Below are 23807 nucleotides of genomic sequence, written 5' to 3' on the forward strand. Positions count from 1 at the left end.
GGTGATTCATAGAAATTGGTCCACGAATTTCTTCCGCCGATGTATTATTTGAAACAAAAATGGAATAAGGCGAAAAGTGAATCTTGTATTTAGGGATGGAGAAGATTTGGTAGCTGGCCTTTGTTGCAATTAAAATTTGGAATGGTTCCCAACAACAAACACATCGTCATCTATGCATATTTGAAGAAGATAAGATCCCCAGCATTGTCCCTCTCCAATACAGAAAAGAATCGCAAACCACTAAAAGAAATCGAACTCAAGATAATTACCAGAGCTCTTCTCATTGACGGTGGCAGCCTTCTCACTTGTCGATGCTGTAGGGGCTGAAATTCGCTCTATCTCTACCGGCTTTGGAATCTCGGGTGGGCTGGCACAACGGATCAAAGCCCAGTTCACACCTTCGAAGAAGGGATGCTGCTTTATCTCTGTGGCACCCCGCTTGTAAGCCAGCCTGTGTTGTGGCTCCTTCACGAGGAGACCCCTTATCAGATCCCTTGCTTGGAAACTAACAACTGGTGATTCTGGGAATCGCAATGGCTGCCCTACAACATTGAACAGTGTTGCCCGATTCCCCGACCCTTTGAATGGCGTCTTCCCGAACAACAGCTCATATAGAAAGATCCCAAATGTCCACCAGTCTACAGCACTGCCATGTCCTTCACCTTTGATGATCTCAGGTGCCAAGTACTCGTGTGTTCCAACAAACGACATTGATCGTGCCCCTGTTGGCTCTGCAATGAGCTCTGGCAATGGGCTCACCTGGTTTCCAATCTCATTTTTGGGTTTCCTCTCCTTCTTCGATTTGCTAGAGAAGAGGCGCGGGGAAAAGCATGTTGTGGGGACTACACAAGATGGCTGAATGCAGGAAGGTTCAATGCAAGCTGGCTGCACACAGTACATGGGGTTCTTCCGAAAGGGTTCGGACTCGAGAGAGGAGGACCTGACAAGAGTTGGGCTGACGGCACAACGGAGAGAGAGATCGAAATCTGAGAGCATTATGTGACCATCTTCCCTCACGAGAACATTTTCTGGCTTCAGGTCACGATACACTATCCCCAGCATGTGGAGGTACTCCAGAGCCAAAAGAACCTCTGCTACATAAAACCTGCATGTCGGAACCAGTTACACCAGTCACACGACAATGAAACAGGTAAACAAGCATATATGCACTATCTTTTTCATGCTTAGGTTTTGGGTTGTAAAGGATGATGGTTCCTATTATACCGGTGTTGTCAGATCGGATGTAAAAACCACCTTGATCATTGGGTCATATGGGTGGAACAGTTCAGGCATTCAGTTAGATCATTCAACTCAAACAAACAAACAAACAAATAAAAATAGTCGATAAATGTAAAGCAATAAATACTAAATCTTTTAATGTGTTAAAACATGCATTTGAGACATGTTTGACCAAGTCAACATTTCTAGGAACCACGCAACCCAAAAAACTCTTTTTGGTTGGTGGTTTCTGACCCAAGCTTGACAACACTGGTTCCTACTTTATTTTCTTCTCCAATTGATTTCAGACACTTTTTTATCTTGTGGTATATGAAATGGAAAATTTCTGGCGTATTTACTTCAACTCAGACTTTAGGTATTCTCTAATTTCAAATGAATATTTGATGTTCTTGCAGAATGTTTCTGGCGTCCCAGGGAGCAGAAAATAGTTGCCTCAGTTTCTGGAAACACTGAACATTCTAACACCACCTAGGAAACAAGTTCTATTTCTCTAAAATAGATGTTAAAACTCTCTGTTGAATTCATTCCAGCTTACTCTTCTTAATGTGGTTTGCATGAGTACCTGATTTTGATAGTATGATGTCACTATCATAAGGCCATTAGATCCGGTGACACCCTAATTCTAGCTCAAGAAGAGAGATGTGGCTACCCTAGTAATCCTTCTACATTTCCCTTCATTTATCTACTTCTTTTAAAAACTAAATATATAATTTCTTATGTTATTTTGGCACTCGAGCCAATAATTTAAAACACTTCCATATTTTATATTGATCATTTTTTTTTGTCTCAAGTCCTTTGCTTCCCCACTTTCACTTGGAATGTTACATGGTTTTAGCCCTGTTCAAGAGTGGAACCCTGGACGTAGTAATCCCCCATCTAATAGTGGTTCTGCCTATTCCCCCCCTTGCCAGTGAGTCCGCAATGCCATTGGCCAATCTAGGGACACAAATAAGCCATTCAATTTGGAGGCCAATGCCTTGCTTTTCTAATTTGGTGAACTGAAATATTTGGGCCAGAAACCATAGATGCCATCAACCCAATAACCACCACAGTCCCCTTCCTACAACAAGATCAGACCATCCTGATGCAAAAGCAAGTTTGAGAGACCTTGCAGAAGAGAGTAATTCAGCATGCAAAGAATTTCCCATGCCCACTGGCCAAGAATAGTACTGGAGAACCTATTCAAAACCTTAGGTACTAAAATGAATATTGAGCAAATTGGTTGAGAACTATTGATGTTTCTAAGAAGACATTTCAAATTTCAAGTGTTGTGCAGAAAATCCAGCATGTAGGTGTTTACATCTGAGCTATCTTACATCATATTTATTCATTTATGCTCCAAAACCCAGCCCTCAGTAATCTAACATGTTGTGTTTCAAAAACAACTATCCTGTCTCACATTAGTCTGTCCTCATAAAAACCAGCTAAAGAACAAGAAATTGAGGGAGAGATCAAATTTTAACGACTCATAGGAATGGAGACTAACAAGGTTGGAAGTCAGAAGGTTATCAATCAAAGGAAAAAAAATGTCAGAACTCAGAAGGTCTCAGTTTTAAGTCCTGCCATGCAGTAATGGGCTCTGGTTTCACATCAAGTACTTAAGATTTAAGAAGGCAAACCAAAAACTCAAGGTTCCCTCTATAGAGAAGTGTAAAGCAGTACCAGAAATTAATTATAAACTGTGTCCTCAATCAAAAAGCCGGATAAGATCCCATTAAAGTTCCAAGTCTTTCCACATGCCAAGAACAATTCCATTCACCCAAGTGGAAGGCAGAAACCTCTACATTGGCATGGACCAACTCAAAAGCATCATCTTACTCTGTCATGTTTCAGTAATTGGTTCAAAGTTCAAACACCCCAATTATCATGGAACTACCTAAAGCACCTATATGCCAGGAAATTACGCTTTGACCGCTGAGGCATGCATTCAGATTTTACAAGCCCAATAGAACAAACATCATTCAAAGTCCTTACATGAAGTTTCTAAACAAATAAATAGATAAACTTAGGATATCCTTTTAGTGTGAAGTTCTTGAAAGGGAAATAGGCAATCTATAAATTATCAAATTGGATCAAATGTTAAGAAGGAAATATAAACTACAACTGTCACATTTTAAGGAATATTCCAAAGACCACATGCAGTAGTCTTGAGTATTTGTCCATATATATGTCTACTTTACAAACTGTGTTTGTTCCTCCCAACAAAAATAAACCTCCAGACCTTGTGGATTCATAAGAGAACTCATATGAATTATAAACTTCATTAGTCATTACATATCAAAGGGAAAGCCAAGAACACAAGGAAAGAAAACCAACATAGTGATTTTGTTGGTGTTTACAAGAAAGCTTTTGCAGCATCTTTAACAGAACCACAAATGAACGTTCTTTCCAGCCTATATTTCTGAAGTTAGCTCTTTGAAGTGGAAATTGATTCACTATGGTAAACTCAAAATCATGACCAATGCTAAAATGAGGAAAAATGGGAAAATTAAAAAGAAAAGAGAAAACGGAAAACAATAAAATAAAATGAAAAAGGTGCAAGCTTAAATTACTCTGAGCTCATGTTTGAACAAGTTTTGGTAATAAAAACTCAGGAAAAAAAAAAAGATATCAGGTAGCCAGACTTAAAGGCCAAAAACTAAAATTGGAATGAGAAAAAGGTTGCTGACAAGCACATATTACAGAGAAGAATAAGGTCTTGGACATGTAGAAACGATGAAAGGAAAACAATTTACTTAAATCTACTAATATTACCGTAACTCCAACAATTTGTTGTTGTTCTTGTTATTGGTGGTTCTCTCAAGAATTTGCATTCTTAAAACTTCCATCTCTCAGGAAATTTCTTCAGGTTCCTGCCTAACACACATAAGAAAAATACTGCTTTTAATTTGAATATACATTTATTTATTTAGTTATTTTCTTTCCTTCAGGGAAAAGGTAAAAATGAGGCTAGCATATTAAGAACAAATTTGTGCAGTAGGCATCACAAAAGAAAGATGGATCTGATAATGGTTTAACTATCAAACACATAGCTGACATGAACCAGAACATCACTACATCAAAGAGATGCTATATGCTATATAACTGTTATGCTTTAATTTAAATAGGATCAAATGAATATGGGAAGGATTTCATACTTCACTGCTTGTTCAGAAAAATGTTTCCCTGGCTGTCTCTGCCGAAGGGTGTGCAAATCTCCTCCAGGGCAGAACTCCATTACCAAACATGAGAACTTGTCAGTCTCAAAGTGGGTATATAGTGTTGGAAGGAACGGATGGTCCAAACATTGCAGTATCTCTCTTTCTGTCTGAGCCCGAAGCAGCTTCTTTCGGCTTGCTAGAGAACCCTTGTCCATAACCTTCATTGCAAAATAACACTTGGTCCCAGTCAACTCTGACAGATAGACACTCCCAATATCCCCACACCCCAACCTCTTGAGAAGTCGGAAATGGCTCAAACCCAAAACCCCATCTCTTGCACGGACAGCCTGTATGGCTTCCCATCTTGAATCATTTGCTTTATGAGGCTTGCTGATACTGCTAGTTATGCTGCTACAGGAACTCTCATCACTCACATCACTGCTTGTACTTCCTCTACACATACTGCTCTTGCCACTCTCAACAAAATCAACACGATCACTAATCTTGGCACTTCCACTGGTCTTGGTGAGACTGCTAGTCCCATCACTAACTTTTGCTGAAGCTGAGCTATCCTTCACACTTCCATGCTCAGATTTTTTCTTTTCTTGGTCTTCGATGTCTTCCAGTGAGTCCCTAATGTCATTAACTGCAGGATCTACCTTATTTGAAGGTTCTTTAGGAACTCCTAAGGAACAATTTGAATCATTTTTATTGAGCAACAAGTCACCTGACCCCTTTTGATGAGGATCTGGTGATCTTTGATCTTCTGAAGCTTCTAAATTAGCCTGCTTGGATGATGAAAGTTGTACAGACCTTGGCAGCTTTTGGGGGGTAAGAAGCTCTGATTTGCTTGTCTTTGAAATCTGCAAAGGTGAAGGTCTTCGAGAATTTGCTTCTGTTTGATTAGTAGCCCCTTTCAGCTGTTCTGAGGATCCTCTGGAACTAGCTTTTGAGGCCATTGGAAGAAATCTAAGCTCCTTAAAAAGAACAAATTAAGCAAACCCATTACTTTATCCCAAGCTTCAACCTCATGACGGTTCCCATTAATTGACCTAAATATTTCCTCTCCAACTTCATAAAGAGCAGCTTCAGAAAAGGATTACGTCTGAAATTAATCAAAGTAGCAATATGAAAAGGGAATCAAGAACATATTCAACATATACCACAGACTGCACTGAGATATGAAAATTTTTTACCCGTGTCAAAATAATCCAAACAGGAAAACATATATTCTGATTAGAACTACAACGGTTTTCAAGTAAAACGAATACAAATTACAATATAAGCCCCAATATCTCAGAGATCAAGAATCTCAACTACCGCAAGCCTTGTTCAGACGAATCAAAACTCAAACTTTCATGAGCAAACAAGAAAAAACAAGAACTTACAACCTACGAACAAAAACCAACTTTATACAGGAAAGAAGGGGAAGCACATCTTTGCATGCAACCACTGATCAAGCGCTACTTCTGTAAACGATCAACAGGCCACTGAGAATAGAAAAGATCCTAAAAGTTCTTCGTAGAAGAAGATTTATCTCAAAGTCAAAATGCATTATCTACCTCCTAATATAAACACGGACACAGACGAATACAAATTATAATAGATAAATAAATGAATAGAGGGATACATAAACCGAAACCCACCTAGAAAAACAAAAACTTTTACAGAAAAAATGACAGATTAAGTACTAAAAGTAAAGGATCAAGACCGTCTCTAAGAAATGCAGTTCCTCAATGGCTACTCAACAAACCCAGATGCCAAATTTAAGAAATAATTTATAAAATATATTATATCGAGTGAGATAAACAGTAACCAAGGAAGTGGTAGAGAAACATCCAGATCATGATCGCAGACCCACATCTGTGATCAAACCCTACCACAGATCCAAAACCCCACAAAAACCCAGAAGCAAAAAATTAAAAATAAAATAAAACAGCAAAACAGGGGGGGGGCAAAGAGATCCATGCCCATCAAGAGAAACACAAGAGCACTTAAAAGTAACGATAAAAGAAGCCCGCAAAGAGTACCTGGTTTCAAAGATCAGAACTTTAGGGTTTGCTTTAGCAGAGAAAATAGCACCACTGCTATAGTGAGAGAAAGAGGGGAAATAGAAATACTTGCTCCTGTCTGTGGACAGAAAAAAGAAGAACAAGACGAGTGAAGCTAGAGATGGGAAAAAGCAAGGAAAGAAAGCTTTAGTAGTGTTAGAAAGCGTTGGATGTCCAGTCCAAGACTCCAAAGATTATTGTGCGTGTGAGGAGAGAGAGGAAGAGGAAGTGGAACCGGCTCCAGGAGGGGTCAAAGCTAAAGTTAAGCTTTTCTCATTCAATTATTTCATAGTTTTTTGTCCCCTATGAGCTCAGGGGTCCGAATCACCGGATGGGTCTCTCAACTGTACCTTTTACTTTAAACTTTGATCTATTTTCCTGTATCCATCCTCTCCTTCTCAATGACAACGATGCCCTTCTTCTTATATTTTTCAAATTTTTCTGGCAGAAGAAAATAAAACTAATCTATTTCTTGTTCTACGATTTGTCCAAATACGGACGACAAATAACAATCTATCTCCTGTGCATTAACTACACGTCGCCTTTAATGCTCCCTCTAAAGAATTTGACAAGGCTCTTAAGTCTTAATTACAGTTGTTCAGTGGTTTAACCAGAGCCAGAGATTTGGAGCAGCCAATAAAATAAAAAATCAAAACTCATGGATGATGCTCCACCGGAATGTAGATCTATGGACCAGTGGTCTAAATGGATAAAACTAAAAGCAGTCTAAAAAACTGAAAATATGTGGTGGTGGTCGACTGGTCGTGGGAGAGGCAAATACTCGATCGGTGGCCCGTTTGACCAATTGTAATGTGCATTGGAAGCGGATACGCGCCCATGTTTTTCTCGTATCAACTTTACACATTCGTCCAATCTTGAGTTGGTAGCTTATCAAGCCACATGGTGTTTTTGTGGGTGGGTCGACATTTTTCTCATCAGCTTCGTAGGTTGATTGTAATGTGGGTTGTCCATTTTAGACTTTTTTTTTCCTTCTATCAAGATCTTTTGCACCCCATATGTGGAATGGAGGTTAAAACTTCTTCCTCGTGTGATGGATGTTGTAAATTCTTATTCATGAGAAAGAGAGAGAGCTGTTGTTTGTGTTCATCATGGTTTTGAAAATTAGATTGAATCAGACGGTCAGATCGGTTGATCTAGAAATTGATTCTGTTTTACCCTAAAATCGTTGATTTGGTCAATGTCCGGGTGATTGAACTATCGGCCCATCGATCTAGACAACAGTTTTTGGATATTTTTTATTTTATTTTTAAATCAGAAAGGGTCATTCATTCAAACTGGATTGTCAGACCATTTGACTCAAGAACCGATAACTAAAACGGTTCCATTTTCGATCCTGTTTTTAAAACCTGCCATTAATATGAATAAAACACTAAAACAGAGCGACTGGTGTTTGTATACAAAACCAAATATGCTTTCTCATTTCCTTCTATTATTCCTTTCTTTTCTTTTCAAACTTTGGTAGTTCATATTTCCACCATTTCCGATTTTGGGTCTATTAGCCTCTTTGGAAGAAACATACCTATGTGGCTGTATATAATCCATGTAAGCAGCAATCTCTTTCTGCCTTGCTTTTTAGTAATTTACTGGTAAAGCATGAGCATTTGAAGAAGTGGAATGACTTCAGACCACAAATTCTAAAAACTAGTCCCCACTGATCAATTCCCCCGGTTTGCCTACTCTTTATAGCAGGGAGCCATGGATTGTATATTTGCCCCGGCCCCTCCTTTTCCCATACTTTTCTTCTTTCCCACTGATTGATCTTTTGTTCAACTTAAACAATCAATAGCATGGTCTAAGTTATGGAGCCATGGATTCCAAAGGTTGAAAAGAATGTTGTTGGTTAAATTAGGTGGTGTATGGCGTTTTGTTTCGTTTTTGTTTTGACTCCTTGTAAGCACCACATAATCAATTTTACTTTAGTTGGGCAGATTTAGCTTAAAATAGCTACATCATATTTTGTGTTGGGTTATATGAATGAGAGTATTGAGACAAACATCAAAAAGATATTTGTTGTAGTTTGGAGCATTCCCACTTCAATTATCCTATATGTAATGGCACCAACATGTTTGAAGCTATTATAAAGTATTGTTTTCGTGCCAAAAGCATCTCACTTTTCTGGTTTCTTATGTCATGATTTAAGTTTTGATTTTTGAAGGTGTGAGCTAGCTTGTTGGTAAGGTAAGGCCTTTGGCTAGTTGTAGCAAGTATAGTTTTCAAAACTGGACAGGACCAGACAGTCGGACTGGAAAAACAAGGAATCGGTTAGGTGATTGGTTCCGTTTTTCTAGAAAATTGAATTTTTTTAAAAACCGTTGATTTTGGTCAACAAACCGCTGACCCGGGTAGTTAACCATTCAAATGGTTTTGACTGTTTTTTATTTTTTAATTTTTTTTGTTAGAACAGACTAACCGTTTGATTCGAACGCTCAGACCATTCGACCTAGGAACTAGACCCTGACCAATTCGTTCTCCAGGTCAGTTTTCAAAACCTTGATAGCAAGGAGTCAGGTTCTTGGATTGTATCCCGCCCTCACCTAAGTTGAGAGCAGGTTAGGGGAGTATGTAGCCAAAAAAAGTTGTCATGATTTAAGTGTAAATATTGTCAATTAAATCACCACCATACCAAATACCCACTTAGAAAGTATTTCCATTACTAACTATGATATTAGCATAAGAATGATCATTTATGACCGGACCTGGCCCAATTTGCCTAACCCACAAATTTTTAAGCTCAAGAAGCCATTTTTATTCTAGGCACAACCTAGCCCGAACCCACCAGGCTTGGTCTAGAAATTATATACATATATGGTTAATATTTTATATGTGGTATTATCGATGTTTAGGAAATCAGACCGGCTGGTTGAACTGTAACCCAGGGCTTTGATTGGTTCGGTCATACCCCCAATAACCAGACTTGCTTAAAGCCCATTGATAATCGGCTGACTGGCCAGTTGGACCGAAAAACCGGTGAACCAGTCCCGGTTTCATGAAAACGCCCGGGTCCATATATAAGTGGAACTTTAAAACATTGTTAATAAGATTTGAATCCAAGACTTCTTATTTTCACAAAATACTTAATTACCATTGATCCACCTCTTTCCTTATGCTAATTAATGATTATTTATTATACATATTACATTATTATGCACGTATTTTAAAGAAAATGTAAGTCAAAAGACTTGAACCCTAGTCATTTGTTTTAAAAAATTAAGAAGCTTACCATCCATCTATCACATTTAAGTACATTAAAAGTTGTAAAGTATATTATATATAGTATTTATATGACCATAGTATATATATGTATATGCCACATCATCATGGTTCGACCTCCAGTTTGACCCTGGTCAAACTTTTCCCTTCTCCGATTCTATGCCTGGTTCGGTTCTCAGAACATTGGGTATTATAACTTTTAGGTAAATTATAGAGAACAACCCCTTTACCTTAGGAGTAGTGGCACTAAGGTCCATGGAGATCGGATTCAATCATCACAAGACCGTCCTCACATTGTCCTCATAGCCACTTGCAATTGTGTATTGGGAATATCTTCATGCTTGTATGTTTTTATCTATGGGGAGATATTCCTAATGCATAGCTACAAGTGGCTATGACTAAACCTGTTCACAGGCCAGGCTTTGAGCCCAACTTTATACTGTCTTGAGCTCAGGCCCATTTGAATTTTGACAAAAAGCCAAGCCCAAGCCCGGCCTATGAACAGGTCTAGCTGTGACTATGAGCATGGTATGAGCATAGCCTTGTGAGGAGCTATCTTGTGTTTTTTCATATTTCAACACTCTTTCTTGATGTTAGCATTTATCAGTTTTGAACTTTTATGGGACCATTTTTCCCTTTCCTTTATTTATTACATCTCAAAAATCCAGTGTTTTCAAAATTGGGCTGGACTGGAAAAACTAGGAATTGGTCATCTGATTGGTTTCGTTTTACCCCAAAAACGCTTTTTGGCCAAAACCGTTGATTTAGTCAACAAACCACTGACCCAGACAGTTGAACCGGACAATGGTTTTTAGCCATTTTTTGTTTTTTTTTTTTATTTTTTTGTCAAAGCGAGCCATCCGTTCAAAGTGTTCAACTTAGGAATCGGACCCCATAATGGTTCCCTGTCTGGTCCAATTTTAAAAACCTTGCAAAAGCCCAAATTTTGAACTTTTTCTATTTTTTTTTTCTTCTTTCCAAGACAAAGGAGAGCCGAAAGAGGTAGATCCGCTATTATTGGTTCTAACAACATGGAGAACTCATAACATTATTCCATGCACTTCCTCAGCAATGGATCTACAAACCTAAGTATTAAATACTGAGAGAGGGAGAGAATGGCATGAGTTCAAAACTTAGGTTTTGGAGATGCAATAAATGGAAAGGATAATAATCTAATGAATGTTCAAAACTGACAGAATGCCAACGATGAGAATACAATATTAGAATCTATAACTACATGATAGCTCTCTATCACAAATGAAAATGCAGGACTTAAGGGTGGGTCTCTGTATTTTACCCCATCTTTTACAATTTCAATTATAAAATCAAATTGAACTTGTAATTTTTAAAAACCATAATTTTATTAATTAATAAGGGTAAACAAGATGTCGAACCTGGCCGAAACCCGGACAGCCCTAAAAACTGTTAATACACTATCAAAACCCAGACATCCCTAAAAACTGTTAATACACTATCAAAACCCGGACAACCCTAAAAACTGTTAATACACTATCAAAACCCGGCCTGGCCCATGAACATCTATTGTATCAGTTTCTTGTGACCATTGTAGTGTTGTAAGAAACATATAACCTAGTTAAATTCTAGCATGTGTACATCATTTTACTTTTTTTTTTTTGGAGTGAGAGGGAGAACTTTTACCCTCATGTTTCATGAGTGCTTTTAAGTCAATATAAGCATCCTCCTCCCAACCACTCTAAACTTTGCCACCACACAAAACCTAAACATCATTATTGCTGCCATCATTATTATTAGGGCAAATTACACCCACACCTATTATGTTTTGGAAAAGGTTCACTGAACCTCCCCGTATTTCAAAGTTGTTTATAGTCTTATCAGGAAGTTGGTGAGCTTTTCCAAACAGGGGAATTGGTGTAATTTGCTCTTGTTGTTATTGTTGAAGTAGTAATTGTCAAAGTTTCCTACTCTGATCATCACCCTCATCTAATTCACAGATCACGCCCATCTTTTAGCCATATGGAAATATGAAGCATAATTGAAAACTTACATTGATAAAGATCTCTTGAGTGATATTTAGGAGAGTTGAATTACAAGATGTAGCAAGCCAATAGGAAAAGGTTCCCTAATTGGGCCAAGTAGGGAACCTCCCTTTACATACTTGTCATATTTCTGCCTCGTGGGGAGATTATCTTGCCTACCAAAGACAATCTGTCATGTAAAGAAAGGGAACCATTATGGGGTCCGGTTTTTGGATCAAACAGGTAGACTGTTTGGTTTGAACGAACAATCTACTTTGACAAAAAAATAAAAAAATAAATAAACAAAAGATGGCCAAAAACTATTGTTCGAGTTGATGATTCGACTGTTCAATTGCCTAGGTCAACGATTTGTTGACCAAATCAACGATTTTTTGGTCTGACTGTCTAGTCTAGTTTTGAAAACATTGATATAAAGGACCTCTTGTAATTTGGCCACATGTGCACTCATCTACTCTGTCTTTTATCATCATCATCAGGCATTGAAATTTTAGTACCATATTTCAATATTAAAAATGTATAAAAAGAGGGCATGTGGCAAGTGATTTTGGATTCAAATTTGCCACAACAATATAAGATAGCAAGAGGACTATGTAGGATCATTTTGGGCCCAATCAATTTATCAATTGAAGATTTATTGGTGGTTTCATTTTGGCTACTAAAACTATACTTTTTTTTTTTCATTTAGGCTAGTGCAAATACAAATATGTTCAGTACAAAACCTTATATTCAATATTTTTAAACCTTTTATTTGTATTATACAAATATTTGTATTTGTACTCTTTCTAAATTGAGCATTTTCCTGTTTTTATTTTTCTTACGAATGATGGGATATTATATGGCTGTTTATGGCAGATGAAGTTATTGAACTGAATGATTTATTGTTTTCATCTTTTAGTGGATAAAATAGTTTATCATCATTATTACCTAAGTCATATCCCGATTATATGAACCTTGTTCTACCTAAAAAGATCAAGTAATAAGCTTTTCCATGGTTTTCAAAACCGGGAACTAGTCAGGTGACTGGTTCCGTTTTACCCCAGAATTGTTATTTCGCTAAAAATCGTTGATTTGGTCAATAAACCATTGACTTAGGTGGTCGAACCGTTCAAACCATCCAACGGTTTTGATCATTTTTTATTTTTTTTATTTTTTGTCAGAACAGGCCATCTGTTCGGTTCAAACAGTTGGACCGTTCGACCTGGGAACCGGACCCTTGACCGATTCGTTGTCCAGTTCGGTTTTAAAAACTATAAGATTTTTAATTCACATACATTGGCTATTATCAAATGACTCCATAAGGATGTATTCGATTGAAGGAAAAAGTAGGGAAAGGAGGGCAAAGTTAAGGAAACCTTTACAAAACTTGTATAGGTTTGCCTTCCTTTCACTACCTTTTCCTTCAAACCAAACATAGCCTAAGTGATCACATCCTAAGCTCAGCTCAACACTAGACCTTACCAGAAATCTAGCTGGCACCTTCTATTTTGAAGCACGTTTTGTCAACTTAAACTTGAGTGGTTCTAGGCACCGGATATCACTGAAAATTTTACATGTTACAATGAGCAATGATCACTAGTTTATTTATATGACAATCAAGAAAGAAGTATAATGACTTGTTATATATCTCTAATCCAAACAACACCTAACTAGACATAGGTCTTAGGCGATTTTATTTTATTTTATTTTCTAATCTAAACAGCACCAAACTATAGTGCTCATTAGACCCATTGGCCATACCACAGAAAGCCTACAATTCTCCAGAGATGCCAAACAAGGCTATGGACAAACTCCAAAAGTCGAGACCTGATCCGATTATCTGAGTCAGATCATCTGTTTTCCTAATCAGATTGGATTCAGATTTTAAAATCAACATCCCACTAATAATTGGATGGGATGTAAAATTAACCACATCCAGTCCCACTAAAATCTGAGCCTCATTATTTTATAATATATATTGGTTTAATATATAAAGTCTATATAATTATATATAAATATATACATATATAATTTTATGTATTATATTATATATACAATTTAAAAAAAATAAAACAGAATTGGATTAAATCTGAATTTGATTTGTTCAGTAGGATTCAAATTTGATCTGAGATCCCCCAAAATCTGATGATTGGATATCGGATCAGATTTGGATGTTGCTGATCCGATCTAATTACAGCCTTAGGGCTGAATTACTATCTCAATTCTCAACTACCGGGTCTCTCTAAAGAACTTGGCCCATCAAGGTGATTTTACAGCTTGAGAAATCTATCTCTATTTGCATTTTGAGGATCATATGGTGCTGGTAATATAACTATAAAGTATGTTTCTAGATCTTTAAATGTGACTGCCCATGATCTTGTAAACAAAAGAGTATAAATTATAATGATGACAGCAGTATATTTGTATGTACAAATCTACTATCTAAGGGTCTATTTGGTTCGCAGTTGGAATTGAAATCAGAATTGGAATGGTCTATTCCCATAGTTTGTTTGGTTCAGACAGTAATAGGAATGAGAATTGGAATCAATAGGAATGAGATTTCATTCCCAAGGGAGAGGGTAGATAATGGCTATTCCTTCAAACGGGGAATGCCATTACAACAGGAATGAGAATGGAATTCCAATTCTGCTCAATCAAACAGTTGGAATCAGAATAGCCCATTCCGATTCCGATTCCAGACCCCTATTCCCGCGAACCAAATGGGACCTAAATAATGCATCATTTCTTTTTGATTAAAAATAGTCCATTTCTCAACTATAAGGGGCCAACCACATGAATCCTATTTTAATATTTTGTTCTATTTAATGTCCTATATCCATTGTTAAATTATGGGCATTCAAATAATTTCTTATTATTTCTACCCAATTCCTTTTCCATATGCCCTTTATGCATGTGACAAATTCATCTCAATCTAATTTCTCTCATTGTATCACCCATTAGAATTATTCCTAAGTTCATTAGCATGATTTCTTTGAACTATCAATGTTTTTCTTTTTTGTATTAATTAAGGTGGCTTTCGGTAGTGTGTATATATCGTGGATGGGATCGTTTTGGTCCTATCCACGGTAAGGTATGGTGTTCTGCTATGTGTGGACAATCCCCATCCACAAAATAGCATGGACAGGGACGGGCCACACCCCAGTTTATCGTCCATAGTATTTTCTCGTGGATGGTCCACACTATGATATGGATAGTTTGTGGGAAGGTTTCAATGTTGGTCCAATTACTCTCATTTTATTTAGTCTTTTAATAATTAAAATTTAAAATTTTTAATATTTTGTCAATAAAATAATAATTTTTAACGTTAATTTTAGCACAAGTCCGATAGTTCTGCTTCTCAACTCTTTTTTCATTATTTAAATATTAAATTTTTAATATTTTTATCAATAAAATAATATTTAAATTATTAATTTTTTAATATATAAAATAATATTTTTTAATTATTTAAAAATTCAATTGTTGTCTACATATTGATGCCTTGTTTTTCCAATTTATTTACCATATAAAATGCAAAAATTAGACATTTATGATCGACTATGTGGATCTCCCATAAAATGTATATGAGATACATGGAATCAAAAAAGTGTGGTGTGGACTGTGGACCAGTCCACACCACACCTACAGAACACCACCGTAGGTGTGGACTACTCCGGTCCACACAATCCATCCACAGTTCAGAACAACTGTGGACTGTAGTGTGGTGTGGATTGGTCCCTGCCATAGGGTTTGGAGTGGAGCATTGTGCACCCACTAATTTCTCATCCACACTACAGAACACCCCCTAAGTAGAAAGAAAACAATCCTCTGAAACATTGTTATTAGGGCTACAATTTGGGGTGAGTTAGCCCGAATCCAACCCAAAATTAGTTAAGTTAGGTTGGGGTTAAAACTTTAGGTTGAATTAGGGTTGAGGTTTTGACCATCTAAAAAATATGAACAAAGGAAGTAGAAGAGTCAAGCCAGCTCTAAAACTTTGGGGATTCAAGGACTTGGCTTCCAAAGCTTTTGGGTCAAGCAAGCTTAACCTGACTCGACTTGCACTCTTATTATTCCCATGCTTCTCGATAGATATGGTAGTATAGTTGTTTCTTGAAGCATCAAGCTGGCAGGTTTAGAACATAATCTTTTTGTAGACTCCCCTCTCTCCTCTCAGTGGCACACCACACCATCCATATCTTATTATCCTCACGAAGACCGAAGACAGGATCGATGTAAAACAGTTTGGGGAAGAGTGCAAATACAAATATGTCTAACGCAAAATCATGTATATGCTATTTTTTGGGGTAAATTTCTTAAACTACCATTATGGTTTAGCTAATTGACTAAGTATACCCCTACTATTTGAAAATTGACTGATGCTACCCCTACTATTTCTGACAATTGACTAGCTTTACCCTAACCGTTTGCATCTGTTAAATTCATATATAGATGATGTATATTTTTTTAAACCCAATTTTACCCTTTCCGTCTTCTTCCTTTCAACAGCAAAATGAACTGATTCGATCCTTAACCTGCCATTCGTTACCCTCCACCAGGGCTTCCATTCTCACTCACACACACACACACACACACTCTCCAAATCAAGGCTTCCATTGTCACTCTCTTCTTCTATTAACAACTCCATTTGGATTCTCTTCCTGTTGTCGGTTGCCTTTTCCCTTTCTCACCCTCGTCGTCTGTCAAAATCTTACTGTAAATGAACACAAGAAAAATGGAACATCAGACCACTGATGTTAGATTCTTGGAAATCTTAGATTCTTCATTGTCTTCAATTTGAAGAGGAACGCTTCCTCCTATCTTTCAGAGTTGTCGATTTGGGTAAGAAGCTTGGAGCGAAGAGTTTTGAGAACCTTTCAGTGTCGAGATTCTGCGATGTAGAAGGGTCCTTGATCCTCTGCTCTCAGGTCTCATGCTCCTCCAAATCTGATGTTGTTGATACGCTTCCTCGGGTAAATCAAATGCTGTTAAAAAGATGTCTTATGCTGTTTTCCCAACAAGTGTCGTCGTTGGACCTCTGCTGGATGGTTTTTGACTTCAATGATTCAAATAAGAATATTGCAAATAAAGAGCTGTAACATCAAACATTGATAAAGCTCCATGCGTTTATAAGTCTCAGACCTTGGAAATCTCAGATTCTTCACCATCTTCAATTTGAAGGTAGGATTAGGACAAGATCTGGCAAAGAAGACAGGACCAAGACAAGAGAGCAAGAGAACAAAAGGTGGGGTGTTTGGATTACTATCTTCGGCAGTTCTTCGCCAGAATCCCAATTTTCATGTTCCCGCCCTCAACTTGGAACCTGTGTGAGAACCCCTAGAATCTTCAGCGGTTCTTCGCTGAAACCAATCCAAAATAGTAGGGCACTAACGTCAGTGTTATCCCCATCCTTCCACACCGGCTTACCCATTACTATCTCCGACACGGCACAACCAAGAGCCTATATGTCAGCCTGTGCCTCGTGTTCATTGCAGGACCTCCCTGTGCTCGTCGGAAGAGGAAGGCGAAGGTGAGGAACGGGAAAGAAGATGTCTGATGAGTTTCGGAGTTACCCTCCAAACAGGAAAAAAAGATTTTCGATGAGGAACTAGGATGTTCCTGCCGTCGAGACTTTTGCTGATGTTGCCGGTGCTGTCCTTGAAAAATCAGAAGAACCTAGATCTGATATGGAAACCCAGATCTGAGATCCGATCATCATCCACCGTTCTGGTAGTTCCAGTGGTTCTAGTAGTTCTGGCAAAGGAAATGAGAAGGAGAGGGAGAGATCCAAGTGGAGGGTACAATAGTCTTTTTTACATCTTCATTGATGCACGTTAGTGACTAAGAAGGATTAATCAATTGTCAGAAACAGTAAGGCTAGCGTCAGTTAGTTTTCAAACAGTAGGGGTACATTTAGTTAATTAGTTAAACCATGAGGGTAGTTTAAGAAATTTACCCTTTTTTTGTGCTATGCACCATTAATAATTTTCCCCTTGACCCCTTTTTCTCCAAAGTGCTGGTTGCGGGATTCTATTCCGCATCAACGCTAGAACAAACCAACTAACACACCAATGAATCGGCCCTTAGTTGGTATGTATATGCTATTTTAGGAGTAATAATACTTCACCCCTTGGGGTCTTTGTTCAGGTGCCTAAGTAACTGTTAGACCTGTTCATGGGCTGGATAGCTCAATGAGCCAGCCTGACCCGACCCGATATTTTTTGGGCTTGGACAAAATTTCAAGCCCGCAGGCTTGGGCTCAGGCTTTAAATACTAGGCCCGACTATTTTTTGGGTCGGCGTCGGGCTTTCTCAAATAAGCCCGACCCAATACTATTACATATAATAGAAATATACATTATTTATATATATAATATATATATTATGTATTTGTTTATTAAATTATTATCAAATATTAATTTACTATTCAGAAAATATGAACTAATGTATTAATTTATTAAATTATTACCAAATTAATATAATGTTAGCTTATTAAATTACACCAAAAATAGGACATTTATGTGCAGATTGGGCTTCAAGCCTTATATAAGGGCTTGGCTTGGGCTCAAAATCTAGGCCTGAAAGTTGGCATGTGCTCGGGCTTGGGTCTAGACAATTTCTATTGATAAAGAAGCAAAGCTCGGCCTGGCGCAGCCCATGAACAGGTCTAATAACTATGTATCTTTATCACTATCACAAAAGTACAGGGTGATAATATGTAATTTACCCTTTCTGGGAGGGGGTGTGAAGGACCAATCTGAAAAGGTTGAGTTTGGATTGAGGTGGATTTAAAATGGGAGACGCAAATCCTAGGCTGTGTGGTTTGAACTTTGAAGGAAAGGTAGGGATATAGATTTCCCTACCTTTTCCTCCAAACCAAACACAACCTAAATTCCTTGAGCATAGAGAATTCATTTTTGGCAGAATCAAAATCAAGGCGGAAGCTGAATTCAAATCCATTTTGCCCTTGCTCCTGGGGGCTGGGTCTGGGTGGGACCCCTATGTTGAAATACAAATAGTAATAGTAGAGATCACATCAGCGCTCCACATGCACATCTTAGCTTGCATTGGGAACATCTCTCAATACACGGGTTGGATGTGCATGGGGCACCTGTGGGGCACGCTCTGTGGAGCGCAGATGTGAATCCGAAATAGTATAAAAGAAGCGATAGTTGTTCAGGTGCACGCTTAATCTTTTTCTTTTTCCTATTTATAAACAAGGTTTTAAATATCGATATTGGCCTGTATCGTGTTTTTTTTATGTTTTATTTATTTTCTTTTCAAAACTGGTTCAGAGAGGTCAGTGTAAGTCCCAGCTATCTTCTGAACCATGGCCTAACCCGATACACCCAGGGGCGTATCGAAAAGGCCCCAATACGATACCTATTGACCAATACAAGCCGATACATAACGAAAATTTGATCCTTGATTATAACCACACAAACAGGTTGTATCGCATGCCATATCCTCGTTGATTCTTGGGCTAGCCTATGAGCCTATCAATCAGTTCCTCCACTTGCAGGCGATTGTTTTGTGCCTAGGGGGTTTGCGTTTGTCAAATTTGAGCCAAGGATTGTCTCCTAATGCTCCTTAAGTCAACCACTCCATGTGCTCGAATCTTTATGGCTTATGAAGCAATGACCATGGCGTCATTTTGTCTAAAATTGGCGTTGATCCATTTCTCTTGTAATCTGAAACTGAACAGATAATATTAATTATAAACATGTCTTTCTTTCCCTGTGAAGAAGTTTATCAGATCATAGCTTGGTTCTCAACTACAGCAGATTAGCAGCTAAGACCAGGATCATATGTACTCAGTACCCTACAGAAAGACTTTGGTTAAACAATCTAATTTTCATTATGCATAACTTTCTGAGGCTTTCCCTTTCTGAAATCACAATTACATGTTTAATACTTGTCCCCCAAGGTCTTCACAGCTGCAGTCAAATACACTTATGAAGGCAATGCTCTAGCTGATTCAACTGTAACATACCGTATTAGAAGATTTTCAAACAAAGCATTACAATCCCAATACACAGAGACCTTTGATTAGTGTTCTTTGAGACCTTGTGATTAGGAATAGCTGAATAGATACTATTTCTAATGGGCCTAGATGAGCAAGAACACTAGAAGAATGTCTTTGGCTCTTGTCTCAGTGTACTATTTATTGTCTTGATGCAGAATGTAGCTGCCAAAAGATTTGCTAGCATTAATGCATTATACCGTATCAGGGCCTATAGTTGTTCATCTGGGTTTTCTCTTAGCTATTGTCTGAACTTGAAGTAATCTTAGCATGTAAGAAAAAACATAGCACAGAGAAATTTTTTCCCCTGCAAATCTGTTACATCAATCTTTCCCATAAAATAGTGAACCTCTAGATCAAGATCACAGAACACACAACCCTGAAAACTCTGGAATTCGTGTCTGTTCTCCTTCACCTCCTCTCCTCTTCTTTCCCATCTTGCCTAAAAAACCTAATCTGAACAGAGCACAGGGAGGATATATTCCTTACAGTCCATACCAAGGCAAATTTGAAATTCCCAACCTTGTAAACTGACACTCAAGTACAATGAATAAGACCTTGAATTCCATATGACATCTAATGGAAAATAAGCGGTTCAAGCATATTTGCTAATATATAAAATCTGCAGTGAACAATTATAACATCAAACAGGCAAACTATAGTTACCGTTCAATTCTTTTACTCATGTAACATTTGAAGCTCCCTCTTCAACTTGAGATCAGCGGTTACCGAACCAGATTCTGGTGTCCATGGATCTGGCAAAGAGCCTAATTTTTGCTTGGATATCAAACTTGTCAAGCTTTGCAGTTTTAGCTACCTGTACCATGCACACAAGCACATTACAACAAACTAATGTCACATAAATGCAAATTAACATACTGTTTCATCTTGCAGGCACAAGCCAACATACTAGTGCCCATTTAAATATGCAGTTACAATTTTTCCAACAAAGTCTTAACATAGACAAGCTAAAGTTTACTAACCTTGGAAAGGGGTTATTGAACTTCAGAAACTGCTTCATCTTTCAGGCACAGATCCTGAAAATCTTTGTACTCGACTCTAGTCCCCTGGGCCTAGTTGTCAAGGACCTTATGCAAATGGGACTACCAATGCAACACAGTATCTGTGTAAGGGATCCACATGGACCATGATTTTATCCACATGGTTGCTTGACATCACGGTTCCTTCAAGCTGAAGATAGAGAACCAAATAAGTCAATCTGATCATTCCCACAATCTTACAAGGAATAATTCCTCCCTCAAAGATGGAAAAACTGTTTCCTCTGCCTGTGCTACATGTGAGACACATACAGGGACTTAGAAGTTCAGGAGTTGACCTTTATGGGCCTTATTTAACTCCAGAGTCAAAGAAATAAACTGTTAGACAATAAGAATAAACTGCTAAAGGTTAAATGGGTAAGGATCATCCAACAGTAAATGTAAATGTCTAACACTCCTATGTTGGGCCCATTTGGTAGTTGGTACCAAGTCCTACTACATGTTTCTCAATGTAGGGGAGAATGACCATTCCGATCATCATTCCACAATAAACGTATTCTCAGAAGGGGCGTCTTAATCGAAAAACTAATAGATAAAGTTCTGATTTGCACCTTGCCAAGAGGGATATATTCTCCATGTTGAAGTTTAACAACCTCCTTCCTATCAATGATTTCAAGACATCCATCAGGGTGAAACTACAGATGAGAGAAAGAGTAATTATCCTAGGAAGATATTAATGAATCATTGTCTATCTCTAGACAAAGGGGCTCCGCCACAAAGCAGGACACAGATGTGTCCTCCAAGAATAGATCGTATGTTTTTTTGAAAACAATAGCATCCCATATAACTCTTTCTAGTGTCCAAGCCCCAAGAAAGCTTCCTACAATAGCTTCCAATTTGCACTCATGCAAAATTGAAAGTTTCTTTGCTAACCCACCCTTCTCAACCTTCAGAAGAATAGGAAATAACTTGTCAATAAGCAGGCTGATATCCCCCAGGTGTAACTTCTCAAACTTACTTCCGTCATTGGGATGTGATTTCTTCTCTACTAATTAAACAGGGCTGCAATAGTTGTAGCCCCAAGGAACTTCAACTAGTTCATTAAATCTGTGATTACGCACTGCAAAACCTGGCTCACAAGTCACAACCAACCTCTACTTGTATTCCTCTCTGGAAAGCATCAATGGTTGACAATACCAATGGTGACCAATAGCCTTTCCCACCCAACACATACACTCCTTGGGCCATCCTTCCCAGAATCTCCCATGCTGTATACAATAGATGGGTGAATACTATTCAACCAAATAAATAATCTGAAATAGAAACAAAAATTGAAATGGGGGAAACCCGAGTTCTATGAATGGACGATGAATGAGTAGAACATGGTGGCAAAGGAACAATCATTGAAATGAACCAAGAAGTTTACCTAAAAAATAAATCCAAAATTTGGAGTACATATTTTCTTAACCCTAAGCACAAATAAACACTTATTTTGACTCAAAATAAATATTCATTTGAATAAACACTTATTTTTAAAGACTCCCAAACTTGGCCTAAAAAATTCACCAAAGAAATTGAGAATACGTAACAAAATATTACGACTGCATGCATAACATAGGGGCTTACGGTATGGGGAACATGGCCAAAATATGACACCCGAAGGGCCCGACACGCACAATCCTATCCTATCCTATCCGAGTTCGAGTCTACCCCTTGTGCTTCGGACAGCTGTCTGTATAGCATCATAAGGAGCACCTCCCTTTCGAGGTACCAAAATGGTACGGTACATAGGAGGTTGGCCTTTCTGAACGTGTTGTATAGCATGAAAAACCTTTCAATACAAGATAGGGTCGTTCATACGGCTGCGCTACCGCACTATGCTAGCGCTCAATCTATTGCTTGTTGCATTGAGCATGTTAGCGCGAAAGCATGCGAAGGCTAGAGTACTTGTTGCATCCGTTTTTCAGTACGCGCGAAAGCACGCGTACTCTTCTGTGGAGTTGCACTCCATGAGCCCCTCCAACAACTAGCTTCCGTTTCTTGTTCCAGTCCGACAATGAGGACGCTGCTCTTTCCTTCTCCTACCGTGGAAGGACTTCCGCCAATGATGTGGTCTAACCCATCGTTGGGCTTTACCCGTCCCCGGCGTGGATGTGGACTTCCATCAGAGAATGAGAAGCTCTCAACAAAAGAAAACGCGAAAGCACAGAGCCCTCTCACGTTCGTTTTCTACTGCCACTGGCCGGCCGCTGTAGAGGGGGCCCACAACCCACCCCTTATTCACTAAAGCCGACCTCTTTTTCACCAGTGTTGACGCAGCATGCACGTAGATAAGGAAAACAAAATCCCAATGAGGGGCAATGGGGGTCAGTGCCTTTCTTTTACAGCCTAAACCGAGATAAAATTTAACTAGTGATTGGTACAAGAAAAAGTTGATCGCCCAAAAGAGGCCAGAGAGAAAGAGTGGAGTTGATTTACAGATAGATACTAGTACTTGAATGACAAGTGAAAAAAGCAAGCAAGAGTGACTAAAGCCATTACGAATGACAAATACACGCAAGAATTACATTACTCGATTGAGACCCCAGAGATAGAAAGATTGACTAGATAGAATGGGCAATGACAGAAACAAATACATTGACAGGAGGAGTCACCGACCGGAATGACATGTATTCCGAGTCCTCTCCACCGGATGTTGCCCTAAAACAACCCTAAGCTTCAAGTTCATCCAGAAATACCTCAAGCCCACTAGTGGGCTACTGGTCTACTTAGGTAATAGCCCCAAAGACAGGTAAGAAACTGAATCTGATTTCAAAACCGGAAAAAAACAGGGGTCATTTTATTACACTTGTATTTGACACACTCGCTTTGCTACCGTGCTTTGACTTTGAATCCATCCCTCACTTTCACCCACATCTCATTTGAAAACATAGATATTGTATTTACTGTTTACCTGCTCTCCATCTTATTCGAAAAGATAGACACATCATCCCTTCCTTTTCCTTTGGCCGTACTTCACATACCTCATATGTAAACAGATTGAATCGACCCCCTCACTCAATCTGCAAAGGCCTCTCCTTACGAAGAGTTCTCCAGCATTGAATCATCACCCTCGACTTTCAATCAGTACTAAGA

General features: G+C 38.3%; 1 protein-coding gene and 1 long non-coding RNA gene across 5 annotated transcripts; both read right to left on the bottom strand.

Annotated features, from left to right (window-relative positions):
- Positions 1-88: 88 nt before the first annotated feature.
- Positions 89-6729, bottom strand: LOC104594275 (serine/threonine-protein kinase D6PKL2-like). 3 transcript variants are annotated; one of them, XM_088896886.1, is made up of 4 exons: positions 6410-6729; positions 5768-5869; positions 4377-5484; positions 89-1105 (listed from the first exon to the last, which is right to left on the bottom strand). In XM_088896886.1, the coding sequence occupies exons 3-4, from the start codon at positions 5336-5338 to the stop codon at positions 241-243; spliced, it is 1827 nt and encodes a 608-aa protein (XP_088753012.1). In that variant the 5' UTR covers positions 5339-5484; positions 5768-5869; positions 6410-6729; the 3' UTR covers positions 89-240. The 3 variants fall into 3 exon arrangements, with proteins under 3 accessions (XP_088753012.1, XP_010252801.1, XP_088753013.1); XM_010254499.3 differs by lacking the exon at positions 5768-5869; XM_088896887.1 differs by lacking the exons at positions 5768-5869; positions 6410-6729 and adding an exon at positions 6026-6294.
- Positions 6730-19474: 12745 nt separating this feature from the next.
- LOC148803348 (uncharacterized) lies at positions 19475-22960 on the bottom strand. 2 transcript variants are annotated; one of them, XR_016076502.1, is made up of 3 exons: positions 21284-22871; positions 20658-20865; positions 19475-20491 (listed from the first exon to the last, which is right to left on the bottom strand). It is a non-coding gene; the product is annotated as an uncharacterized LOC148803348 (long non-coding RNA). The 2 variants fall into 2 exon arrangements; XR_016076500.1 differs by having other exon boundaries at positions 20658-22960.
- Positions 22961-23807: the final 847 nt, after the last annotated feature.

Source organism: Nelumbo nucifera, chromosome 1, assembly GCF_055504915.1.
Source record: "Nelumbo nucifera cultivar China Antique chromosome 1, China Antique-T2T, whole genome shotgun sequence".
NCBI classification, from domain to species: domain Eukaryota; kingdom Viridiplantae; phylum Streptophyta; class Magnoliopsida; order Proteales; family Nelumbonaceae; genus Nelumbo; species Nelumbo nucifera.

What these genes read in the sequence shown, in the direction of transcription:
- LOC104594275 (XM_010254499.3), bottom strand. Translation starts at nt 5,338, where the DNA reads ATGGCCTCAAAAGCTAGTTCCAGAGGATCCTCAGAACAGCTGAAAGGG. An exon ending in TTTTCTGAACAAGCAGTGAA is followed by an intron (nt 1,106 to 4,376) that starts GTATGAAATCCT and finishes TCCGACATGCAG; the next exon opens with GTTTTATGTAGCAGAGGTTC.